Source organism: Aplidium turbinatum, chromosome 1, assembly GCF_918807975.1.
Source record: "Aplidium turbinatum chromosome 1, kaAplTurb1.1, whole genome shotgun sequence".
NCBI lineage: Eukaryota > Metazoa > Chordata > Ascidiacea > Aplousobranchia > Polyclinidae > Aplidium > Aplidium turbinatum.
In genome coordinates this window covers 1,644,345-1,667,997 of record NC_137472.1, presented here as the reverse complement: position 1 = coordinate 1,667,997, position 23,653 = coordinate 1,644,345, and the positions used below count along the sequence as shown (strand labels likewise).

Here is a 23,653-nt window from a genome sequence, read left to right as displayed (position 1 = left end):
CACTTATTTAAACAGAAAAGTGTGAAGACATTATGAGAAAATTTCTGTTTTGTTTTGGTGCACATGACAACAGACAAATGGGAGCTGGTATACAATTTCCCCCCCCCCCCCCTTGGTAACTCATGACAAAGAGGAATTTACCAAAACATGTGAATTGAAGTGTGTGAACAGTAAAGCAAAGGTAAAGTACTTTCACCCAATATGTTTGGTCGAGTCCTGTCTTTGTCATGAGTTACCAGGGGGGGGGGGGGGAGACTTGTATACCAGCTCCGATAAGTGTTACTCAAATGGTTATATAAAGCTTCATTATTTTCCACTTCTTTTCCCCTCGGTCCTTTGAGCTGCGATAATACGTCACGTCGTAATTAGTGTTCCTATTCCTACCGATTTTCCGATTGTTGAAGTGTTGTTGCCGGGGAATTATTCTATTCACTAGGTACCGCTGAATGGAGAGCAGTCCTGAAATGCGTTGCTCTTGTGCACACCCCGAGAGTCAAACCAGCGCCGCGTGATCTTGTGCTGGGCGCGTAACCACCAAGCTAACGTTGCTTTCAGAAGCGCCGGGCAGCTCTGGTCATTTGTGGCTTGACGTCACTTCTAGACTGCCACGCTGCATCAGCACAGTAACGTTTGGACCGCTTAACTCCTGGACCGTTGCACCGGGTACACAGACATGGAGTTCGATTCCAGGATGTGTTCCAGTTAGAAATCTCAGACTGAATAATCGAACCATCTTGTGATATTTCCGAATATGGAATTCTTGAGGAAGAACTGATAACATTGCAAAGCGATTTTGCACTCAAACCGAAGTTCAATATCTTGTATCAATCGTTCTGGCTGCAGAACCAAATCAAAGAGAAATACCTTCATGTGTAGAATCGGGTCAAAGTTTTTAACATTGCCTTTCCCAGCTCATATTTGGTGGAGCGTGCTTTCAATGCCGTGACAACGCTTCTGGATAACAAAAGAAACCGTCTTGACATAGTTAGACGGGAAGACTTAAGATTGTTCCTATCCTAACTGGAGCCCGATATCAAGTGGCTGATGACATTGCACCAACCTCATCCGTCTCATTAGAGTTGGACTTTAAGTTGTGATAAATGGAAAATAGCTTTGGTTTTACTTTTTTTGTCTAAGGGAACGTTTGATACTCTGTTATTTGTCCATGGGGGCGCTGTCAAAAAAAAAGTTTGGGAAACACTGATTTAATTTATTTATTTTCAGTATTCAGTTGTTGAACAAAACCTTCACCATCTTTCATAAATACACCAATGCTAATCAATTAAGTTTAATCAAGTTTATCAGATAATGCACAGTCATTCATCAAAGTAATTGATTTATGGTAACAAGTTTGTTATTTAAATCTTTGTTTTTTTGCAACGCATATCTGATATAAATGAAGAGCTACAGAAAACAAAGTATTCTTATTATTATGAAATTTTTATTTTTGTGTTAATCAATCAGTTATTTTATTTAATCATATTTGACCAATCATTCGGTAATTAAATAATCATTGTCCATTATTAAATAGCCATCATTGTTGTTCACACAATCTCAGATGCAGATCGGATCGCAATAGATTGGTTAACAATGAAGGATTATCCCAGGACATGCGATTCACTGACAACATGATTTGTGGGATTGGGCCCAACAAGAGCAATGTGGTGGACGCATGCCAGGGTGACAGTGGAGGTCCCTTAGTGCGAAAGGTTATTCTCAATTTACTTTTTAAAATTAAAATACTTTTTAAACTGTTTCCAATCGTTGCCCTGAGTGAATATTTGTCTCTTCAATCGAAGATTGTACTTTTGCATAAGTCACTAAATGTCCACAGTTTGAGCAAAAAAAAATGCAGATTGAGATTGCTACCATATTCCACAAGCTTTGCAACACGTATTCCAATGTATCGTGGAATTTTTTATTCTTTTCCAAAGAGAAAATTTGCAAAAATGAGTATTTTATTTGTATGTCTGAATTATATAATTTGCTTGCTATAAAAATCGTTTGTGTTCTTAATTGTAAAAGTAATAAGAACGAAACTTAGATGCTTTATGAACTGGGCTGGAAACATTTAAATTTAGACGGTATGCGTATTTAATACGTACTGCGTATTGTATAAAACGAGTTTGTGTGGTTTTAGCTTTTTGCCTTAGTATGTGACGTTAAGGTTGCGCTATTCAAAAGTTTTCAACTGGTTTAAATAATCCAATACCTCTGATTGTTGTTTTGTTGTTTTTGGTTGTACTGTACATAAATTGTGTTACGGTTATTACATTATTCCGATATTAAGGTAGTTTTAGGCCTACCGTACTGTATGTTTGTAATTGAATCGACATGCAAAGGTCTTCAACAACGGTCTTGTCATATTTCTTGACCCACTTTGAAAACCATACCCACCGAATTTAAAACTACGGAAAACCCAGGTCTACTAGGTCATAGCGTAATAGACAGTGTTGGAGATGTATTTGTGACTACAATAGATGCCAACAGACTATATTGCAATAAACCTTGCAATTTATCCTCGATGTTTAATTGAAAAGACTTTGCACTGAAGATGTGCTCCATGTTCGGCAGCACATACGTTTGCTAAAGCACTTTATCAATTATTGAAAAGCAATTATTGAGAAGTGATAGAAAAGCTACATATGGAATAGAACGGCTGATGAAACCCTGGAGACCTGCTTACGACTGTCGACCGCCCAATTTAATGCAAAGATTGGCACAATTATTGTTTCTTGCTTTTGTTTATTGTGTCAATCTTTGATTTGCTAGTTTGTTTTGTTTTGTGTTTGTTGATGTGTTATGTCATGCATCTTCTTTACAAGCTAAAAATCACTTTTTACTCGAAAAGATTTCCTCAAACCCTAATGTGGCCCTCCATGCACACTAAAATGTTTTTAGTAGTTTTTTTATTTTTTAGAAGAATTTATTTTTAGTAGTTTATGTTAGGAGTTTATATTTAGTAGTTTAAATTAGTAGTTCATATTTAGTATTTTATATTAGTAGTATATATTTTACTAGTTTAACTATTCCTAATGAAGCCTTCACGAAAACTTGAAATCTAATTATGTTGGTATTTTGATTCTTAACCCTTCGATTACGGTGTGTGCACCCAGCCAGCAGTGACAACTGGGTCACACCAGGCTGATAAATGGGCAATATTTTAGGCCTCAACCGGACTGCCCAGCTGGGTACCAGTTAAATTTGTCTTCCGCCTCCAGTCTTCGCCCAACTGGGCCGCCCAGTTTGAAAATGTTTGAAAAAAAAGGGATTTAAACAAATTTGGATCACAAACAGATGTGATGCGTTACTGAACCTGACGCAACAAACAACGAGCTCAGAGGTAATAAACGCAGCCTTTCTCTGTTATTAAAGAAAAAGTGAAAAAGGAAAATGAAAATGAAAATTTGCTCCTTTAAAGCAAACAGGTGAATACTGCCCCGGAGGCAATATTCACAAAATCACATACAAGATTCAACAGTCTTTGAGAAGTTTCTTAAAAATAAAATATTTTCTGATTAACTTACATGTAATAAGTTGCCTGAGCTGCCATTTAAAGAAATGGCTCCTTAAATGACTAATCTTCTGAAGTAACGAAGGAAATTCAACTCCGTCAAAATTTTGCAAAATGTTGTTTTGCAAACCGGCTGCCTAGAATGAACCCACACGAGATCTCACATTATTCCTTGCACTAGATTACTATAATATTTTAAAAATTAACCCTTTATTAGCTTGATTGGTGGGAAGCGATTTCAATTGGTAGGGATTTTAGGTAGGGATTGGAATTGGTAAGGATTTATGATTTCAATTGATCAATTGGTAAGGATTTTAGGTAACTCAATTGGCACGGATGCTGACAAATTGTCAACATGGCATTTCCTTGTAGTTTGCGATACAAATGCGCTGCTCTCAAAGTGAAGTTGATAAAACGTTATAAATACAGCAATAAATTCCAATTGCGAGATCTGCTTCCTACTCAGGATTAGTTTTTCACTTACTAGCTTTTAGACAAAGAATAAAGATAAAAAAACACAGAAACTTTTAGCATAATAAGAAACAATTGTTCAACATTCCATGCAATGGTAATAGCGAAATGCACTAGTTTTAGGAACACAGTTCTCTAGTCATGTGCTATGACAACTGTGTTCCGAAAGCGAACTTGCAGCATCAGGCTAAAACAGGTCATTAATATCTACATTGTTAAGTAAGCAACGAGCATGCTGCTAAATGCGAAACTCAATCTATTGAATAACATTCGACTGATCTATCTCAAGCAATATTGGTTGAATCCGGTTGATTTGAAGTTTTCTGTGTCTTGCGTAAACTCATGGCCTACAAATGACACATGCAGATCGAGTATGCTTTCCACATCTAAAGCATCTTCTACGTTTGGTACGTTGAGTTGTATCATTCAAAGTGAAGAAGCAGCATCAATGCATCCCAACTTTTCGGCAAGAAGTTTATTTTCTGCTGCCAACTTCGTTTTGTTGACATACGATTGAGCAAGCTGAAAGGTGTTTTTTGAAAAATTTTGCTTTTTGTTACTTTTCCCGCTGTGTCTCATTATGACAAATGCATTGTCACTGGCCACATTTATCAAATTGTATTTGATAACTATTGGCCAACAATTTGTTTTCCTCAAGCAATTAAACTCCTCACAGATTTCATCAAGAATGTTAACTCTGCCTTTATGCTTGTTATAGTCCATTAAAACTGAAGGTTTCTTGTGACAGTCATCTATTGAAACAAAAAAGTGTGAAGACATTATGAGGACGTTTCTGTTTTGTTTTGGCCTACATATGACAATAGTAAAATGTTACTCAAATGGTCATATAATACTTCATTACTTTCCACTTCTTTTCCCCTCGTTCCTTTGAGCTGCGATAATACGTCACGTTGTCTTTAGTGTTCCTATTCCTACCAATTTTCCAATTGTTGAAGTGTTGTTGCCGGGAAATTATTCCATTCACTAGGTACCGCTGAATGGAGAGCAGTCGTGAAATGCGTTGCTCAATTCGTTGCCTGAAATTACATAAAAACAGCGATTGCTAAGCAATGATTGCATCAGCTAAGTGGATCGAAAGTTCTCAGTGATAGTGAGGATCTTTGATATAAGGAGATGATGTTTGACAGTGTCATACGCTGCAGATAAATCTACAGACATCTCCAGTGATGGAACCCTCCTCAAACTCATTCTCTATGTGTTTTGTTAAATTCAAGAGTTGTCCTGTGCAGAATTTACCATGTCGGAAACCTGCTTGTTCATTAATGAGTTGGTCTTCTTTGAGAGGTTGCAATCGGTTTAATATCAGTCTTTCAAACAACTTGAACAAATGACACAGCAAAGATATAAGACGAAAGCTTTTAGGATCAGTCGGTTTTTTTTCCTGGTTTCAACAATACAAAGATTGTGGCTTTTCTCCATACCTTAGGAATTTATTAAGAGCTGAGGCAGTTGTTGTACAGTAAAACTTTAGCAACCATCCAAGAGCGATTGAACCGAAATGTTTAATTTGTTTAGTTCGAATTCCATCTAGTCTAGCAGATTTACCTTATTTCAGAAATTCAATGCCCTTCTGCAGTTCTTCAATCGAGAAAGGATATGTTAGACGAGGGTTGCGTTCATTTGGAGGTCTTATTAGCCTGCTTTTTTAACCTATTTTTACTTTTGCCCTTTAGAAGAAGTTAATTGGCAATTTGATTAGCAGATACAGTGTAATGGTGGTCTGGTTTAGTGTAGTCGGCCGACAGAAATTTGATTGTTTTCCAGGCTATCTGACTACTATGAGACAGATCTGTGGATTCGATCACATCTTGCCACATTCTCTTTTCACTGGCGATAGCTTCCATCACGTTTTCTCCTGCTTCAGCTGTAGAGTGAGAGATAGGATCTGATTGGAGCTTTTCTTTCTACTCTTCATAGAGGTCTGCTGAGTCTGAGTTCAGACTAGGGATGTAACGTGTCCTACAGGCTCTAGGAATGTTTTTTTCTTGACGATCTTCTTACAGCTTCTGTAAAGTCAATGTATTTACCTGATGACGTATGTGAACTGACGATGTTGAAATCCAGATCTGAAGTATATCCCTTCCAATTAGCTTTTCGAAAGTTGTATTATCATTGATATAGGACATCCTTTGGAGTAACAACTGCCTTGATTCGGAGGCGGATTGAGCGGTGTTGAGTATGTGGGATTGGATCCAATATGTGCTTCACACAGCCCATAGTGATGGAGTCACTTGCAAAGATGAGGTCCGGGTTTGAGCCTCGTTTCCATCTTCCGCTGTTAAAGGAAGGGGGCAACTTGGGGTCATGTATGAGGTGCAGGTTATTATTGTCAGCCCATTTTTCAACAGCTTCTCCATCCTTAGTGGTGTTTCTATAGCCCCAGCTCGAGCTTTGGTGTTGAAATCACCAATAAACAAGCCAGGAGGGTGCAATTTTGCACCATCAGATCGTTTAGTATAAAGGGTTCATTTGGGGGCTTATAGACAGATGTTACGTCTATTCCATCGAGGTGGAGAGTCAGGCATTCAGTGTTATTGCTATCATCGGACGAAACTGAGTTAATGCGTGATCCAGATCTTACGTACATAGCACTTCCATGTTTCCAATGAGGGATTTCGTTGACGAGGTTCATTCCAGGTATTCGTGGCCTATGGTGTGTAGCACTTCGGTGGGTTTCCTGTAGGCAGAAGACATTGCATTGATGTTGCTTGCAGAGTTCAGCAAGAATGGCTGATTTTTCTGAGGAAAATTCTTCGACATTAGTCGAGATCATCGTTAGAGCAAGCCCTAGGGTTTGCTAGGCACAAGAGTGGGCACGGTTGTCGTGTGACGTGGTGAAGACATTAGTTTCACTTCTGGTGCTTGTTAGCTCTGGTCGAAGTTACTTGTAGGAAAGGCCACGTAGAGGCTGTTTTCATCTTCCCTTGAGTTGCAAGGAGTAGGTTTCTATATTTGAATCAGATTTTGTGTAGTTGTGAAATCCAACAGTATATTATGCACTGCTATAAAATATCTTTAATTTTCCCAAACAAAACATCTTTAAACGGATATTCAGGTGATGACCGAAGAGAGGAAGAGTTGCTGGGTGCAATTGGGAATCACCAGTTGGGGTGTGAGTTGTGCCTTATCGTACAGAGCGGAGGGGTCCATCAAATACTACCCAGGATTTTATACTAACGTGACCCCTTTAATTGATTGGATGTCGAACAAGACAAATGGTGGTGAGTTTGTTAACCTACAAATAAATTGATAATTTTTATTATAAAATAATATGGCTAAAAAACAAAAACTTTTATTGAAGAGTGAGATTTCAAGTTGTTGATGGTGTTAAATATAATACACATGTAAAGAGTCTTAACCCTATCTGTAGCGACAAGGGGTTTTATGAGGACGCCCCATTCTAGTAGTGAAATATTTCATAGAAGGAAATATGCTTGAAATGTGAAATTTCTTGACTTTTAGTTTTTATTCTTTGCAAATTTTCTAAACCTACACTATAAACCTATAAACCTAAATTGGTCATTTTTCTACCTTCCTATCCTTCACAATAAGCATGTCGTCTCATGTGACTAGACATTTTCGTGCAATGCTAGTTCAATGATATGTCAATGTTATTGCAATATAAATGATAGATATAATTTAATGTTAGTGCAATTCAAATATTAGTGTAATTACTTTGAAATGTAAAAACGCCCAAAAATGCCTTATATTTATGAGTAAAAGTAAAGAGTCTGTATGTAAAGAGTCTTAACCTGTCAATTGCGGAATTAATTTTTGTAACTTGCGTTACTGTCCGTATTTGATTTGGCTACTTGCAGTCTTTGTTCTTACTTGATACTGTTGAGGATTTGCAGGCTGTACTCATTAATTCTAAAATAGTTACAATCAGAGTAATATTGTTACACGAATTTAAAAAAAAAACTGGGTTTGTTCTTTTACATTTTTGTCCTAAACTAATGCATTCCCAAAACTCATGGCTAGCTTCTAGTTTTAGGGAACCAAACTTCTCATAAGTAACACCTTAGCCTGCTTGAATAGCTGTTTACATCTTCGTTTGTGTATTTTAGGTCTACAATTGAGTTTGTAGTATGAATATTTTTAGTAGAGAGAAGACAATTGAACAAGTTGTTGAAATTATCTGAAATTTCTAAGTTCAAATTAGGTGCTTTTGAAATTGTGAATTTGTGTCAAGTCGCATCACAAATATCATGCAGGCTACATCATAAGTCATTTCGCTTACGGTTGTTTATAAACATGACTCATAAGTTGCATCCACAAAAAATACAGCATTTACATCAACAAAGCTAAGTTTGAAGATTGTGTCAATCAATTTGAAAATACATTTTTAGTCCGCCAGCGTCGAAACGATGCAACAGCGAATTGAGGAACATGCGTAAACAAAAGAAATGTGAAAGAACCCACAGTCAGCAAATCTACATAAATTTAACGTTTACAAATGTTGAATCAATGTAAAAGGACTGGATTGCTGAGTGACTGTGTCCTTATTGTTTGAAGCACAAAAAATACGCGTAAAGCCGACAACATCAGCAAGGCAGCGAATATGTTTCTGGCCAAAAAAAATTAACTTTTGACTTCAAAGATAAAAATGATTATAACGAAGCTTCAAAGTTTGCCGTAAAAAATATAGCAGAGATAAAATAAACATAATCATTTTGTGCCAAATTGTGAGAAGACTTCCTAGATTTTTTCCAAACATTTGTACGATTGCAAATTATTTTCTATAACTTTATATTGCCAAAACATGGCTTCTTTGTTGAAACAACGTGGCTACAATTCTATAAAAATTCATAGGCCTACTACATTGAAGTAATGAAATGTTTTATAGTGATTTTGCTGATGACGTTTTACAACATCCGAGAAGTAAAAAATAATAATGATGAATTATTTTACAAAACCGTGGTTTGCAAGCGCTTCACAAAAATTGTTGGGGAAAATTTACTATTAGACGTAAAACGTTTGTAAAAGGAAATTGTCGGTTTACGTATTTATAATGTTTATTACGCTGTTATCGAATTATAAACTGCCTGTATTGTCTACCTTTGTGGTTGCCGGCCAGATTAGAGCAGCATGCAAACTACGCGTTTATGGTATTTGCATCATGTTACAATTCTCGAAAATTTCCCACAAGGTCTTTATTTTTATCGTGATAGTTTTGTGCTTTTTTTGTCCTAAACTTGAAGTCATTGTGCAGCACAATCCACATCTGTTTTTAGACTCAGTCTTCATTGAAAATCTTTTGTGTGGTGCATCATTTCAAGTAGTGTCTTCCCCTAAACTGTTACACAAACCGCCCAGAACCAGGTTGCTTATGTATCTTACAGCCGTTGAGAGCCCGTTATTGTATGTGTGGAATTATTAGATGTCTGACTAAATTCATGCAAAAGTCGAGCAAATTCTGCTTTCGGGTCCTTGCCGTTATTTACTGTATTTTTTATTGATAAGTTTAGGCAGCATTTTTCCAAGATAAATGAAGACATCGGTATTGTTCGTCACTTAGGTTTAGTTTTCTAAGCATTATTTATTCATTCTTTGATCCACTAGTTTGTCTCACTTTTGGTATAATCGGATCGTTTATAAATGGCGGGTCTTCACAATAGCCGGCCTCTTATACTGTACATTGGCGTAACGTATTCAGATGTTGAATCAATGATCAAGAAAGCTGATTTGTTTTTTTGTCTTATGTGACGCCTAGCTTTATGCCTCGTCTACATTACAAAATATTTTTTAATGTAGATAAGGCATTATCATCTTTATTTTGCGCCCTTTGGAACAACACAGAGTGCACTGTGAAACAAAAATGCAAGACATAACAACAAGTAGGCAACATAAAGCAGGGAAGGGACATGTAGCCATCGAGTTAGCTGCTACGTGTAGCCTAAATGGAGCCTATCTCATAATTTTGAGTGTATCTCACAATTACTGTTGCGAAAACGCTATTTCTCCGGCTTCTCCCAAAAGCATTTGCAGTGATACATTTCCTCAATTGCAAGCTTTGCCAATGAGAGCATTTCCATAGAACGTTTATTTCGAAACCAGGCTTTTCGTGACTTTACCCAAGGGAAGATTTCTTATTGTAACCTTTTTTATTCGTCAATGATTATTATTTGCTTGAAACAACTCTTTTGAATAGTTTGTGACCTACATAGCCTAGGCTACTATTTTGATCATGGATTGCTATTGTTCGTAGAGCTGATAACGCAAAAAAAAGTTTGCTATTATTGTTTCTAATTAACAGCTTTGTGTTCACTGGCTTTTCTTTTGTGGCATAAGAAATAACGCGCTTTGTATTATTGAGGTCAAACCAAACAAAGGAAAACAAGAGGATGTTTCTCTCTGCTCGCGCATATCGATGCACGAAGCAATTATGAGCTTATGGCTTGTCATCGCAATGTAATCCATTTCACGCTTTGCTGGAAGTTAGCTAAAAATAGCAAAAATTCACCAAAATCTTGAATTTACAAGAAAACTACACAACTTTTAGCATCAAATTTAATATCATCAGATCCGCCTGGCAATTTTAGGAAAAGTCAAGAAAAAACAAGTGCATGGCGTTACAGTGTTTCAAGTAATCAAAGGAAATATGAGGGGTGGGCCAAATCTGGCCTCCCTTTGAGGAGCAAAGTGTTAAATTAGTTGTAAGTTGCTTGTTTCTGCTTCGCTTTTAACAATTAAACCATTGCTGGAAAGCACAAGCTATCGTCTATCCAAATGAAGGTGAGCCAGATTCTAAATATTAAACATATTTCCTAGGTAAAGAGTTGAACTTGACCGATTTTAACCATTTATCCCACAAACATTTTTAAAGATTTCAGCATTTAATCAACGCTAATCTAAAGAAAGTATCTCTGTCCATTTACAAGCAAAAGTTGAGGTTGATAGCTTTTTCACAAAGTGAGCAACCGGGATTCAAACACAAGCAAATAGCGCCCGATGACTCGTTGCATTTCCGAATCGAAGCAAGTATACAAGTCTCCTTTGGTCTGCGATCATTATATGGCTTTATTTAATTAGTTGTAAGTTGCTTGTTTCTGCTTCAATTTTTACAATTGAACCATTGCTGGAAATCACAAGCTATCGTCTACCCAAATAAGGCTAAGCCAGATTGTAGAAGGTAAAAATATTTCCTTGAAGGTGAGCCAGACTCTAAAAGTTAAAAATATTTCTTAAGTAAAGAGTTGAACTTGACCGAGTTTAACCACTTAACCCAAAAATACCTTTAAAGATACCAGCATTTAATAAACGCTGATCTAAAGAACATATCTTTGTCTATTTACAAGCAAAACTTGAGGTTGATAGCTTTTTCACAAAGTGAGCAAGCGGGCTCCGATGACTCGTTGCATTTCCGAATTGGAGCAAGTATACAAGTCTCTCCCGGTCTGCGATCATTATATGTCTTTATTAAATTAGTTGTAAGTTGCTTGTTTCTGCTTCAATTTTTACAATTGAACCATTGCTGGAAAGCAGAAGCTATCGTCTATCCCAGGGGTCACCAACTGACGGCCTGCCACGCTGTATCGCTGCGGCCCGCGGAAGGCATCAGTGTATAAGTATAACCAAAAATATTTTCCTTGAGGAGTTAAAGAGAACGAAGGCAAAAAATACTTTCCGGGAAGCATATTTTCGCTTTGCATACGATTCCACCACCTGACCAATCAGATTATAATTCTAAGTGGGGGTTGCTTAAAGTTATTCCAATGCGATGTTCAGCCACACTGTCCCAGTGGTTGATTAAAACGTCTTTTTTGAATTTCGAAATTGTCTGTGAGCATAGGGTTGCTTATTTTAAGTTTGCAAATGTCATGTAAACACTAGTGTTCGTTTCACCGTTATTGTGTTTCACGAGCAGTGTTCTCTTTATGCAAGTTTCGTTGGCAAAATAGGTCAGTGTGCCAACTCAATTTATAATAAATTGGCAAAATATTATATATAAATTTAAAGACTTTTTCAGATTGTATTATGATAATATCTAGCTTAGTAGCCTAACTGCAAAAAAACTGCGAAATGTTTTTTTTCTTTCTTTTTTTAAGAAATATGGTACTCCTGACGATTTTGCTTGTCATCCTTGCGCTAATCTTCTCCGCATCGTTCCAATTATAGTATATGTAGGTTACTGCCGAAGCAAGTACTGCAAAATGTTGTTAATCAACAAATTCTTGCCACGTTGATAAGCACCGCAAGTGACAGTTGTGTATAATAAAAGAAAGACGGTTTTATAGACTCTCACAAAAAGGATGAAAAACCAACTCATTGCTTTTTTAGAGGGAAGCCTGTTCATGAATTACAATTTTTCGGTGATTTCTACAAGCGTTTGTTTCATGGTGCCTGGTTTCTTTTTCCCTGTTATTGGAGCCTATTTTTCGCTGATATGTTTGCAGGTCACTATTGTTGCCTGCATTGCGATGTGTCAAAATTTTCCATGTTTACTGAAACTGTAAATGGCAAGATATCTTTTGTGAAGCGAAGTGACACACCACTCTTGCTTGGCGATGAATGTTCTGATGAAACCGCTCGCCTCGCTATAAGTGCACAAAACAAGTGGCCTCGTTTATTAGGCAATGTTAAAAAAGTCAAAAGTGTTGTAAAAGGAGCTTGGCCTGGCAGTAGCGTTGTTCGACTGATTTTGTTGCTGCGGTATTCTAACATAAATATGAACAACATGTAACGCTGGATACTGGGTACGAAATGCGTTCTTTTCTAGCATAAGAGTCGTCGTATCCACGCTTACACCTGGTGGTTGAAGATTGAGATTAAGTGGACCGGAAAGCATGGAAGCCAACCTTCATGTCCACCTTCAGGCATGCTTTTAAGCGTCCTACCAAAGACACAGCCGCATGCTCAGCTCTTGAGCGGTGTCGAGCCAAGGCTCTCACCACTGGACTATGCAGCTGACGTGCAAAATGCGAATAACCTTAATCCTTGAAAGGATACAGACTACATGTGAATAGAAAAGTCAATCCGATGCCGGTGGTGGTCGAACCCATGTCCTCGGTAGTCGTCGTTTGAAGATTGAGATTAAGTGGACGGAAGGCAAGGAAGCCAACCTTCATATCCACCTTCAGGCATGCCTTAAAATGTCCTGCCAAAGACACAGTCGCATGCTAAAAGCCACAGCTGCCTGCCAAAGACACAGACACCGAGATATGTTCTTTAGATTAGTGTTTATTAAATGCTGGTATCTGTAAAAATATTTGTGGAATAAATGGTTAAAATCGGTCAAGTTCAACTCTTTACCTAGGAAATATTTCTAACTTTTAGAGTCTGGCTCACCTTCATTTGGATAGACGATAGCTTGTGCTTTCCACCAATGGTTCAATTAACTAATTTAATAAAGACATATAATGATCGCAGACCAAAGGAGACTTGTATACTTGCTTCGATTCGGAAATGCAACGAGTCATCGGGTGCTATTTGCTTGTGTTTGAAGCCCGGTTGCTCACTTTGTGAAAAAGCTATCAACCTCAACTTTTGCTTGTAAATAGACAGAGATATGTTCTTTAGATTAGCGTTTATTAAATGCTGGTATCTTTAAAATGTTTGTGGGATAAATGGTTTAATTCGGTCAAGTTCAACTCTTTACCTAGGAAATATTTTTAACTTTTAGAGTCTGGCTCACTTTCATAGACGATAGCTTGTGCTTTCCAGCAATGGTTCAATTGTTAAAATCGAAGCAGAAACAAGCAACTTACAACTAATTTAATAAAGACATATAATGATCGCAGACCGGGGGAGACTTGTATACTTGCTTCGATTCGGAAATGCAACGATTCCTTGTGTTTGAAGCCCAGTTGCTTGCTTTGCGACAAAGCTATCAACCTCAACTTTTGCTTATATATAGACAGAGATACGTTCTTTAAATTCGCGTTTATTAAATGCTGGTATCTTTAAAGGTATTTTTCTTATAAATGGTTAAACTCGGTCAAGTTCAACTTTTTACCTAAGAAATATTTTTACATTTTTAGAGTCTGGCTTGGCTTTATTTCGGTAGACCATAGCTTGTGCTTTCCAGCAATGGTTCAATTGTAAAAATTGAAGCAGAAACAAGCAACTTACAACTAATTTAATAAAGCCATATAATGACCACAGACAGGGGTAGACTTGTATACTTGCTTCGATTCAGAAATGCAACGAGTCATCGGGCGCCATTTGCTTGTGTTTGAAGCCCGGTTGCTCGTTTTGTGAAAAAAATATCAACCTCAACTTTTGCTTGTAAATAGACAGAGATATGTTCTTTAGATTAGCGTTTATTAAATGCTGGTATCTTTAAAAATGTTTGTGGGATAAATGGTTAAACTCGGTCAAGTTCAACTCTTTACCTAGGAAATACTTTTAACTTTTAGAGTCTGGCTTACCCTTATTTTGGTAGACGATAGCTTGTGCTTTCCAGCAATGGTTCAATTAACTAATTTAATAAAAACATATAATGACCGCAGACCGGGGGAGACTTGTATACTTGCTTCGATTCGGAAATGCAACGAGTCCTTGTGTTTGAAGCCCAGTTGCTCGCTTTGTGAAAAAGTTATCAACCTCAACTTTTGCTTGTAAATAGACAGAGATATGTTCTTTAGATTAGCGTTTATTAAATGCTGGTATCTTTAAAATGTTTGTGAGATAAATGGTTAAATTCGGTCAAGTTCAAGTCTTTACCTAGGAAATATTTTTAACTTCTACGATCTGGCTAACTTTATTTCGGTAGACGATAGCTTGTGCTTTCCAGCAATGGTTCAATTGTAAAAATTGAAGCAGAAACAAGCAAATCACAACTAATTTACAAAAGGCGGACACTTGCATGCTTTTTATCGTCATGGTTGACTGATTTCACCTCACTTTTCTACTATTTTTTTGGTAGATACCTCCTCCGTGACGTCATCACCTTTTTAACCAAAGGGGGAGCTTGTAAACCAGCTCCCTCTTTCCTTATCGACTTTTGCCTTAAGTTCATTAATAGTTAGCCTACATCTTAAATGCAAACTGAAACTTTCTGAAACTCAACATCAATTCAAATCAACCACGTGTTTGAAATGGCACGTTACTTCAATCAAGCGCAACTAAACGGTATGATGACAAAAATTTTCTCATCAAGCGATAAGCACAGCCTTTCGTACGAAACTCGATGGCGCGTTGTCAGCGGAAAACCAGCGAAATTCGAAAGCGCGTCTCTCGCACGAAAGTCAATGGCGCGAAGCCAGCAGAAAACGATGAACTTTAAAGAAAAAAGGCATAACGATATTCGCCATTCAGGCGCTTTCCTACCGCTAACGATTTTCGATGTCGCCAATGTGAGCACTCGCCGCCCTGATGACGCTAGCTGCACGCCGACTATTGCTACCTGGGTTGCAGCCTGATTTGTCACATTTTGCAGATTTTGATTACCTCTACTGCTGGTGTTTGACTGACATTTACTAACGTTTTTTTTTTTACTTTATGCTTACTCGTAATGATAAAAAAAGCTTTTTTTGCCTTGAAGAAGCACTGGAAAATGAAAAAAACTAAATTGAAAAACGCTCAATCAGACTTTTGAAAAGCGATTAACAATCTGATCGTAATTTTTGAAATCAAGTTGTCTTTGTTTATCAAATTTTTATGATGTTAAATTTAAAACCCATTGTGTCACCAGGGGAAGACAGTACAGAAGACGTTAAAATATATATTTTACAAAAATGCTTTCATACAGTCACCAATAGTTGGCAGAATCTGAAAAGTTCTGCAGAATGCAACTAATCAGGCCGTATCTCCAGATAGCCATGAATGAACTAATGACTTTTTTTTTCTTACATTACTTATATTTCTAAGTGTTAAGAACAAATCCATATTTTTTGTTCTCTTGACATTCCTGCAATTTCTGTCCACTGTAGGCAACTCAGTTGAAAGTGACAACAATTTCCGGTGTTTTATCGATCACGAAGAAAAACTGAAAAATAGTTTCAGTTCATATTCGATTGATGTGTTGAATTTTCAGAAATTGGGTGTTTCAAAGATCGATCGAATCTTGAGCCAAGAAGACGTTGTCCAAAGTCCTGTCGCACAGATACTGATTGCAGAGGAAGTAGAAAAATATGCAGATGTGACGGCGCATGTGGAATGGTTTGCTACAATCCAGGTTTCTATATTGTTGTCATAAGTTTCATTCCATAAAGTATTTTAAAATTACTAATGCAACAAAACGAATACCTCTACTAGTTGAGCGTTTTAAAGACATCTCTCTATTTTGCGGCCTCTAGTGGACAAAGGAACTCACAGATAACAACACTTTAACAAATGGAACTTCACAGTGTCATCCTTAGTGACCTGGCCTGCTTAAGTGGTTCTAAGTTCTTTACTCACTTTTGCCCATACATGGTTTCACCAGTTTGACGTAAGACAACAACCAATCCGACATTCGCAGCACAAACAAATAAACTGGAATCTTGTTGCTTTGCAAGCCACCATGCTGGTTGTCGCAATTAATGTGCTACGCATAGGCGGCAGGCCACATGTTATGTCCTTAAATGTGTGTGTTGTTTGAACTTTGTAATCTTAACAACTGTTATGGTAAATTATTTGTCCTGAGGGAGCCATTGCAACTTGCTGACATGCTTTTAAAGAATTCTACACTCTTGTATCAGGGTTGCCAGACTGAAATTTGCAAAAAAGGCCAAACTCAACAAGAAAAAAGGCCAAATTGAGGCCAAATAGGTAGAAAAAAGGCCAAAAATAAGCCAAACTCAAACAAGATAAAATAAGCATTGTAATTAGGGTTGTCAGACTGTGAAAAAGTCTTAATGCCAAAATAATACAAGAAAAATCTGGTGGAAAATTTTCTTAGGAGGCAATACCTTAGCAAGGTCTGAAAGGAATGGTCCAACAGGAAAGAGTCTCAGTGTCGAACAGAGCTGAACACTTTTCATAAGAACGTCAAATATGAAAGCAATCAATATTAAAATGTCGTCAGCGAATAAAGCTAAATTCATATCGTCATAACTAAATAATTCATGTTCATGTCGTCAAATTCGTGTCGTTTAAATTCCTCAATCGTCGTGGGCTACTGCGTGATGTGCAGTCTGACCATAGAAAGAGCTCAACACCTGCTCTCCTAGGCCACATCGAAACGGGTTTTTGCCTGAAGATTGGTTACTTTTATGTTCGGTTTTCTTCTCCATCCTATTATTATTATTATGATGACTGCTCATCCACATCAATATTGGAACTGGCAAATGCGAACCACAACACTTTTCATTAGACTGTCATTCATTACTACATGTGTGCTTCTGTTTGTTTTTTGGATTTTGTGGCCGTGCTAACTACAGACATACAGGCTACTACATGATTTACTAGTTAGGCCCGTTTTAAACCTTTCAAGGTTTTGCCACCTTTTCCCGTTCATTAACGTGCTGGTAGGCCTATATCGACTGTTGTACTGTACTTAGTAGTATCTTTTTCGTCCCGGACGCATTAATGACGAAAACTAAATGAATGATGTGTATGTATCATTTAAGTGAACATTACTACAGTAATTATTAAGCAGAGATTCTTTTGTAACAAGTCTATGATCAATAATTTATTTACTCACCACAAAGCATCACAATAACGGTAATTTAAAAAGCACTCAATTGCACAATGCACAACCACGAATCACTTGTATTGCTCAGCAACTGAATTTCTGAAAGCACGCTCTGCTGGCAAGCCAGCGGTTGTGTTGGACAACCGATCAATCGAAAAATGAACACGTTACGTTTCTGTATAGGCTATCTACTTTTGAGCGTTGACATTAGGCTATCATTCCAAAATAATGTCTATAACATTCATATTTGTCGATATTTTATTACTTGTAGCGTATTTTAATAACAAATTATAGCAAAAATAATTTCGAAAGTAGCAAGTAGCCTATATAGCCTATATAATAAAAAGACTGTAGCAGATGAGTTTTAATCCGCTACAGTTGTGACATATGGCACCACTGGTTGGCTTAGAGGGGAGCGCAGTCTGACTCGGTGTCACATTACAAGTATTTAACAAGTATAGAACATGTAGGCTATTGAACAATGGAGAATATGGTTTTCATCTGGCAAAGTTACGATATGTGAGAAATATTGATTATTATGCATTTTGAAGATTAAATTTTAAAAAAGGCCAAATTTAAGGCCAAATCTAGAAAAAGGCCAAACGTATAATTTCTAAGGCCAAAAGGCTCTAAAAAAGGCCAAATTCGAGAAATTTGGCCTTAAAAAAGCCAATCTGGTAACCCTGTCTTGTATATCTCAATCGTTCTTTAATATGATCAAACATTCTCACATTTCTGACTTGTTATGACGTCAGAAACATATTTACGTGTTGCAAAAATTGACAAACAGATTTAGCTCTTGTGGCGTAACAATACTTCTTTATGCTTCTTGCGAAAGCAAACCGGTTATAAGCAGCTGCAAAGTTTGAGTGATGTATTTGTAGTTGTCATCGTTATTCGTCATTTTCAGCCTGTGGTAGCCCATTGCAAAGCGAAGGCCTTCCTTTTTTCTTGCCGATCCAGTCGATTGTGTGTTTTATGTACGGTACCAGTTAGTTGTTCTATATTCTTTGTCAATCTTGTCGCTCCAACTCATTTTTTACTTTCCGCTTGTTTTCCTAAGGTGTCCAAGTTGGTAATTTTTTAGTCTATCTGTTGTCCTGATGTTTTGCTATATGACTTGCCCATGACCATTTTAGGTTTTTGATAGCTGCCACAATACCCCGTAATTTTGTTTGATTTCGAATCCATTCAGCAGTTTTTTTTTATCTTGCAATGTTAAACCTATCACAATCCGTTGATGTGCTCTTTGCATTGATCTTAGTTTAAGAGTTAACTTTTTTGTACGGTTCCAAGTTTCCGCGTCATATGTAACAGTTGGAAGGATGGATTGGTCGTAGACTTGTTTTTTGAGTGAAAGGAACAATTTTCATTTAAATATTGAACTTTATCTGCCGAAGCATAGGTGCAAGAGCTAGAGGCGCAGAGATTGCGGTTGCAACCCCAAAACTTTTGATTTGTCTATAATTCGGGCAAAATTGCAAAAAAAAATCGGGCAGAAAATTTTTGATATTTTGTCAATTCATTAAAATCACATTTCTTTTCAGCTTCTTGCTTTGAAAAACAAATTAAAACTGCATTTTATATTAAAAAATGAACTAATTGACAAGAAATTTAACAATTTGTTTAAAATATTTGCATGTCTCATATCTTTGAGTGACGACATAACTCATGTATGAAATTTAAGCAAAGAAAATTAGCCAATATTGTTGCGACTGCTAAATTAGGCTCAATCAGAACAGAGACACATATTTGTTGCAACTTATTTTTATGTAAAACTCGAAACTCATGTAGTGACCTTTGGGAATATAGATTAGCTAGTTAGCCTATTATTGCAAAAAAAAGAGTCAAAACAGTGTGGGATACATTTTGCTGTAACTTCGTTTTGTGAATGGTACTCTTGAAAGTCATATAATATGAGATTTGTGCGAAAAAACATTAGCCGAAATTGTTACAAATAAAGTACAAATCTCTCCGTAGAATTCTTTCACATTACTGATTAAACGTTTGTGAACGTAAAATCCAACACCACTTTGCTTGATATTTTCTCCTACTTTGTGGAAAAATGTGTGACCTCCTCATTGAGTAGTTTTTCCTCATATTCTTCTGACTTCGGAAAGACCAATTACATGACAGTTGACAATTTAACACTACGTTGATAAGATGTAGGCCTGCCTTTTCGAAAAGAGATATCACATTATAAGTAGCAATAAAGATTTTTTCCTCATGTGTTTGTGCGCAGTCGCTAGTTTAGCAAAGCCTGAGTAACATGGAAGTCGAAGTCAGTTTATTGAATGTCTACGAAACTTTTTGCAAAATTTTATCTGTTATGACTAGTTGTACTTTCTTATTTTCGTGTCAACCATTCTTGTTTATTCTGTACGGTCCAACATTTCGTGTGAGGCTAACACTTTACTGCTTAACTTATCTGTGGCGGCATGGGGTTTTATGAGGACGCCCCACTCTAGTAGTGAAATATTTCACAGAAGGAAATATGCTAGAAATGTGAAATTTTTTGACTTTTAGTTTTTATTCTTTGTCAATTTTCTAAACTTACACTGGTCATTTTTCTACTTTCTAGCCCTTCACAATAAGCATTTCGTCTCAGGCTAGACATATTCATGAAACTGTTAAATATTATAAATGTTAGTGCAATTACTTTGAAAAGTAAAAACGCCCAAAAATGCCTTATATTTATGAACAAAGGTAATTTTTTGTTCAGTTTAGCATTACTCGATGTTATAATTTTAAAATATGCGGTCGATCAATTTTGAAGCTATTTTCGGAAAATTAAAACCGACTTTCTGACGTTTTTTAATCTCAAACATTTTATTTTAATAAATTTGTTGGGTAAAAATTTAATTTCTATACGCACACTACACATGGCTATTATCTTGTGAAATACTTTGGCTCTGTGATTCTCATAGCTCTCCCGTGATTTGTCATAACCTAATATCCGCCATTTTCAAGTTTTCGAGATAAACGACTTTTTGTGTTTATAGCTGTAAAATTAACAAGGTAAAACACTCGAAGTTGACTTTTGGAAGGCTGGAGCGGACAACCAAACAAAATTTTTAAGAATGAAATTTGAGCCAGGTTTTTGTTTGTTTATTAAAATATGGCTTATATTTGGTGTTGCCTGATAACTAGTTATAAAAAAAGTATTAGGTTTGTATGATAAAACCTAATATATAGGCTACTCTCGATGTTGACTTTAACCGCCTTATTGGCTTATTTAATGTTATGTTTTTGTATGATAAAGCCTCCTATAAGCTAAATGTTGACTTTGACCACAATATGTTGGCTTTGTAAGCCTAAATCAAACCTAAAGTACCGGTAAGCCTCTGGACTTCTCCCAGAACTGTGTATCATTTCATCACTGTAATCTCTAGATGACTGTGCTGATATCACAAAAACCTGCTATAGGTGAAAGGCTATCGCTGACTCAAAATTAGTTGTTGGTAGCCTACTTAAGAACTATGCCTTCATTTAAGGCAGAGGTGACAAACCTGCGGGCCGCATGCGGCCCGTCAAAGAGTTTTGTGAGGCCCGCCAAACGATTTGACAATCGCTCATGCATTAAAGACAAAAGACATCTCAAAGCTGTTTTATGCATTCACTGGTGCACCTTTCCTTTGCTATTTTCTTGCCCTAAACACTAACTTTCAAGTTTCAAAGTTAGAAAATAGGAAAGCTATAAGGCAAAGTTGTTTAAACACTATTCACCAACTTCACCTTGTATTTTTGGTCGATTCCAATCTATGATGTCATAGAATTTTGACAAGCGCTAAGTTGTGTGGCCCGATAACTCATGTGTAACTGACAAAATGGCCCGCGACCGCAAAAAGGTTCGTCACCCCTGATTTAAGGCTACCGTACTACATTGGCTAATTGACTGCACAGCATCTGGGACGGTTGATTAAAAATGACCAAACACACTGAGTAGCGTACTCCCGGGCCTCTGCTTTAAAATCTTAATAATCATATGCAAGCTAAGTTATTTAGCGTACCGTAAAGTCAACTAAGCCATCAGTATACCAGTAGGCTACGAAACATCAAACTGATCGACGAGACGTAAATGATACGGCATTTAATGAAAAGAAAAGCTAATGTGTTCGGATGGACATTTTAAGGTTAGCCTACATAATTAAGCTTACTTAGTGCTTGACAACATTTTCGCCCAATCTACTTTATCAAACGCTTTTAAATCCGCTTCGTGCAACTCAAGAGATGTAAAATGTGGTGAAATAGCCTGCTGTAATTGCTTCTGAAATTATGGCTGTCACGTGACGATATCCTGTTACGTGATTGGAGTAGATGAATATGTTAGGTTTTACCCACCAATTATCTCGAAAACCATACTACATTAGGGCACAAATTTTTGTCAGGAGATGCATGAAGTCTTTAAACGTAGACAAATGCAAAAGAGTCATTTTCGACAAAATGGCGCATATTAGGTCTACCAAAATCACGGGAGCTGCTCTCGTTATTAGCGATTAATTAGCACGGGGCGAAGATAGCCTTTGACGTACTTTCCGCGTACAAAAACAGCTCGTACTAAGGTAGGGTTAATAAAGTCAAAGGAACATGTTTTGACCCGATATCTCAGTTGGTTTGCGCGTGCCTTCGTGGACGAAGAAACTTCAAGATCAAGTAGCGCTGGTTCGACTCTCGGGGTGTGCGCTTGAGCAACGCACATTAAGGACTGCTCTCAATTCAGTGACACCTAATGGATGGAATAATTCTCCTGCAACAACATTTCAACAATCGAAAAGTTCACTCTGTCAATCTCAGTAACCGGTCCTGCGTCAAAAGCCTCTACATGTCTACAAGAATGCGAAACTACTAGGAATAACCTATCAAAGCTTTGTCAGTCCGAGGATAAAGATTCAAAACCAACCAACGGACCAACCATAACAAAACGCATATATGCAGCACAGAGGTAGGGTAATTTAGTTTTGGTATATCGCATTTCGAAGAGAATATGATGGGTCACTATAGACCCAGTTCTTGTGAATTACGAAAAAAAGTTCAGCATGCATCCATGTGTTAGCACTTTGATCCTCAAAGGCAGGCTTGATCTGCTCCCTTCCCTCACATTTCTTTTACTTGAAGCACAGTAATGTCATGCACTTGTTTTTTTTTACTTTTGCCAAAATTGCAAGACGGATCTGATGATATAAAGTTTGAAAGCAAAAGTTGTGTAGTTTGTTGGTACATTCAAGAATTTAGTGAATTTTTGCTGTTTTGGCCAACTTTTGGAAAGCATGAAATCGATTTTTCTTCGCTTATAGGCGATAAGGAGAGCGACGTATAACGGAGTTTTCCGTTTTACAAGTTTTATGACTTTACTAAAGGTGATACAGACGTGATGGACCAACGATGGGAAACAACACAGTAAAAACCAAATCAAAGTGATGGACAATCCCGGAATTTGCATGTGTTTTAGATACTTGCCGCATAAATGCATCAACTGTGTTTGCAATGAACAATGGCAAAGATTTTCGGAAACAGAATTCGTTTGAGTTTGGCATGGATTTGCTTCTTGCTCCAAAGCTCCCCGCATTAGGCCATCAAGTGTCTCATCAAGAAGACAACTCCTTTTCTTCATTTTGATGTCAACTGGTGCACTAAAGCACTTTTCGGCCAAATAAGTTGTGGGGTTTTGTACAAGAACTTTTAGTGCTTGGATGGCCAGGTCTTGGATGGCCAAGAACTATCTAGACCAAAATGCAACGTGTTTACCGCGAATGAAAAATGCTTGATGGCAGAAATCGGTTTTGAGAGTATGACCCAAAGGTCCCGGAGGCTCCTGTTCACCGAAGGAGTTCAAAACCCACAGCTTTGTTTTCAATGCTTCTGCCTGATGAATAATGAACCAAATTAGCAATGCATAGTTGTGACAAAAGGATAAATCTTACAGAAATTAAATTTAAATGAGATAGATATAGCTTGCGTGTGCATTAGAACAATAAGATAGGTTCTGCAAGCAACAAATCACAATGAATAAGTTTATTTGAATTATTCCACGTCAGAAAAAGTAAAAAATATGCACAATTTTCATCCACACTCATCCGCACCACGTTTGT

At 37.1% G+C, this 23,653-nt stretch overlaps 1 protein-coding gene and 1 pseudogene across 1 annotated transcript in view; one reads left to right on the top strand and one right to left on the bottom strand.

The window, feature by feature from the left end:
* The first annotated feature begins 6,732 nt into the window (after positions 1 to 6,732).
* Positions 6,733 to 23,653, top strand: part of LOC145780007 (sushi, von Willebrand factor type A, EGF and pentraxin domain-containing protein 1-like) — a 72,518-nt gene continuing 55,597 nt past the window's right edge. Inside the window, exons 1-3 of the mRNA XM_082591707.1 lie at positions 6,733 to 6,798; positions 7,062 to 7,227; positions 15,984 to 16,124. Coding sequence (XP_082447833.1) covers positions 6,733 to 6,798; positions 7,062 to 7,227; positions 15,984 to 16,124 — 373 coding nt within the window. The remainder of the gene's footprint in view (positions 6,799 to 7,061; positions 7,228 to 15,983; positions 16,125 to 23,653) is intronic.
* LOC145784967 (U6 spliceosomal RNA) lies at positions 12,053 to 12,138 on the bottom strand (annotated as a pseudogene).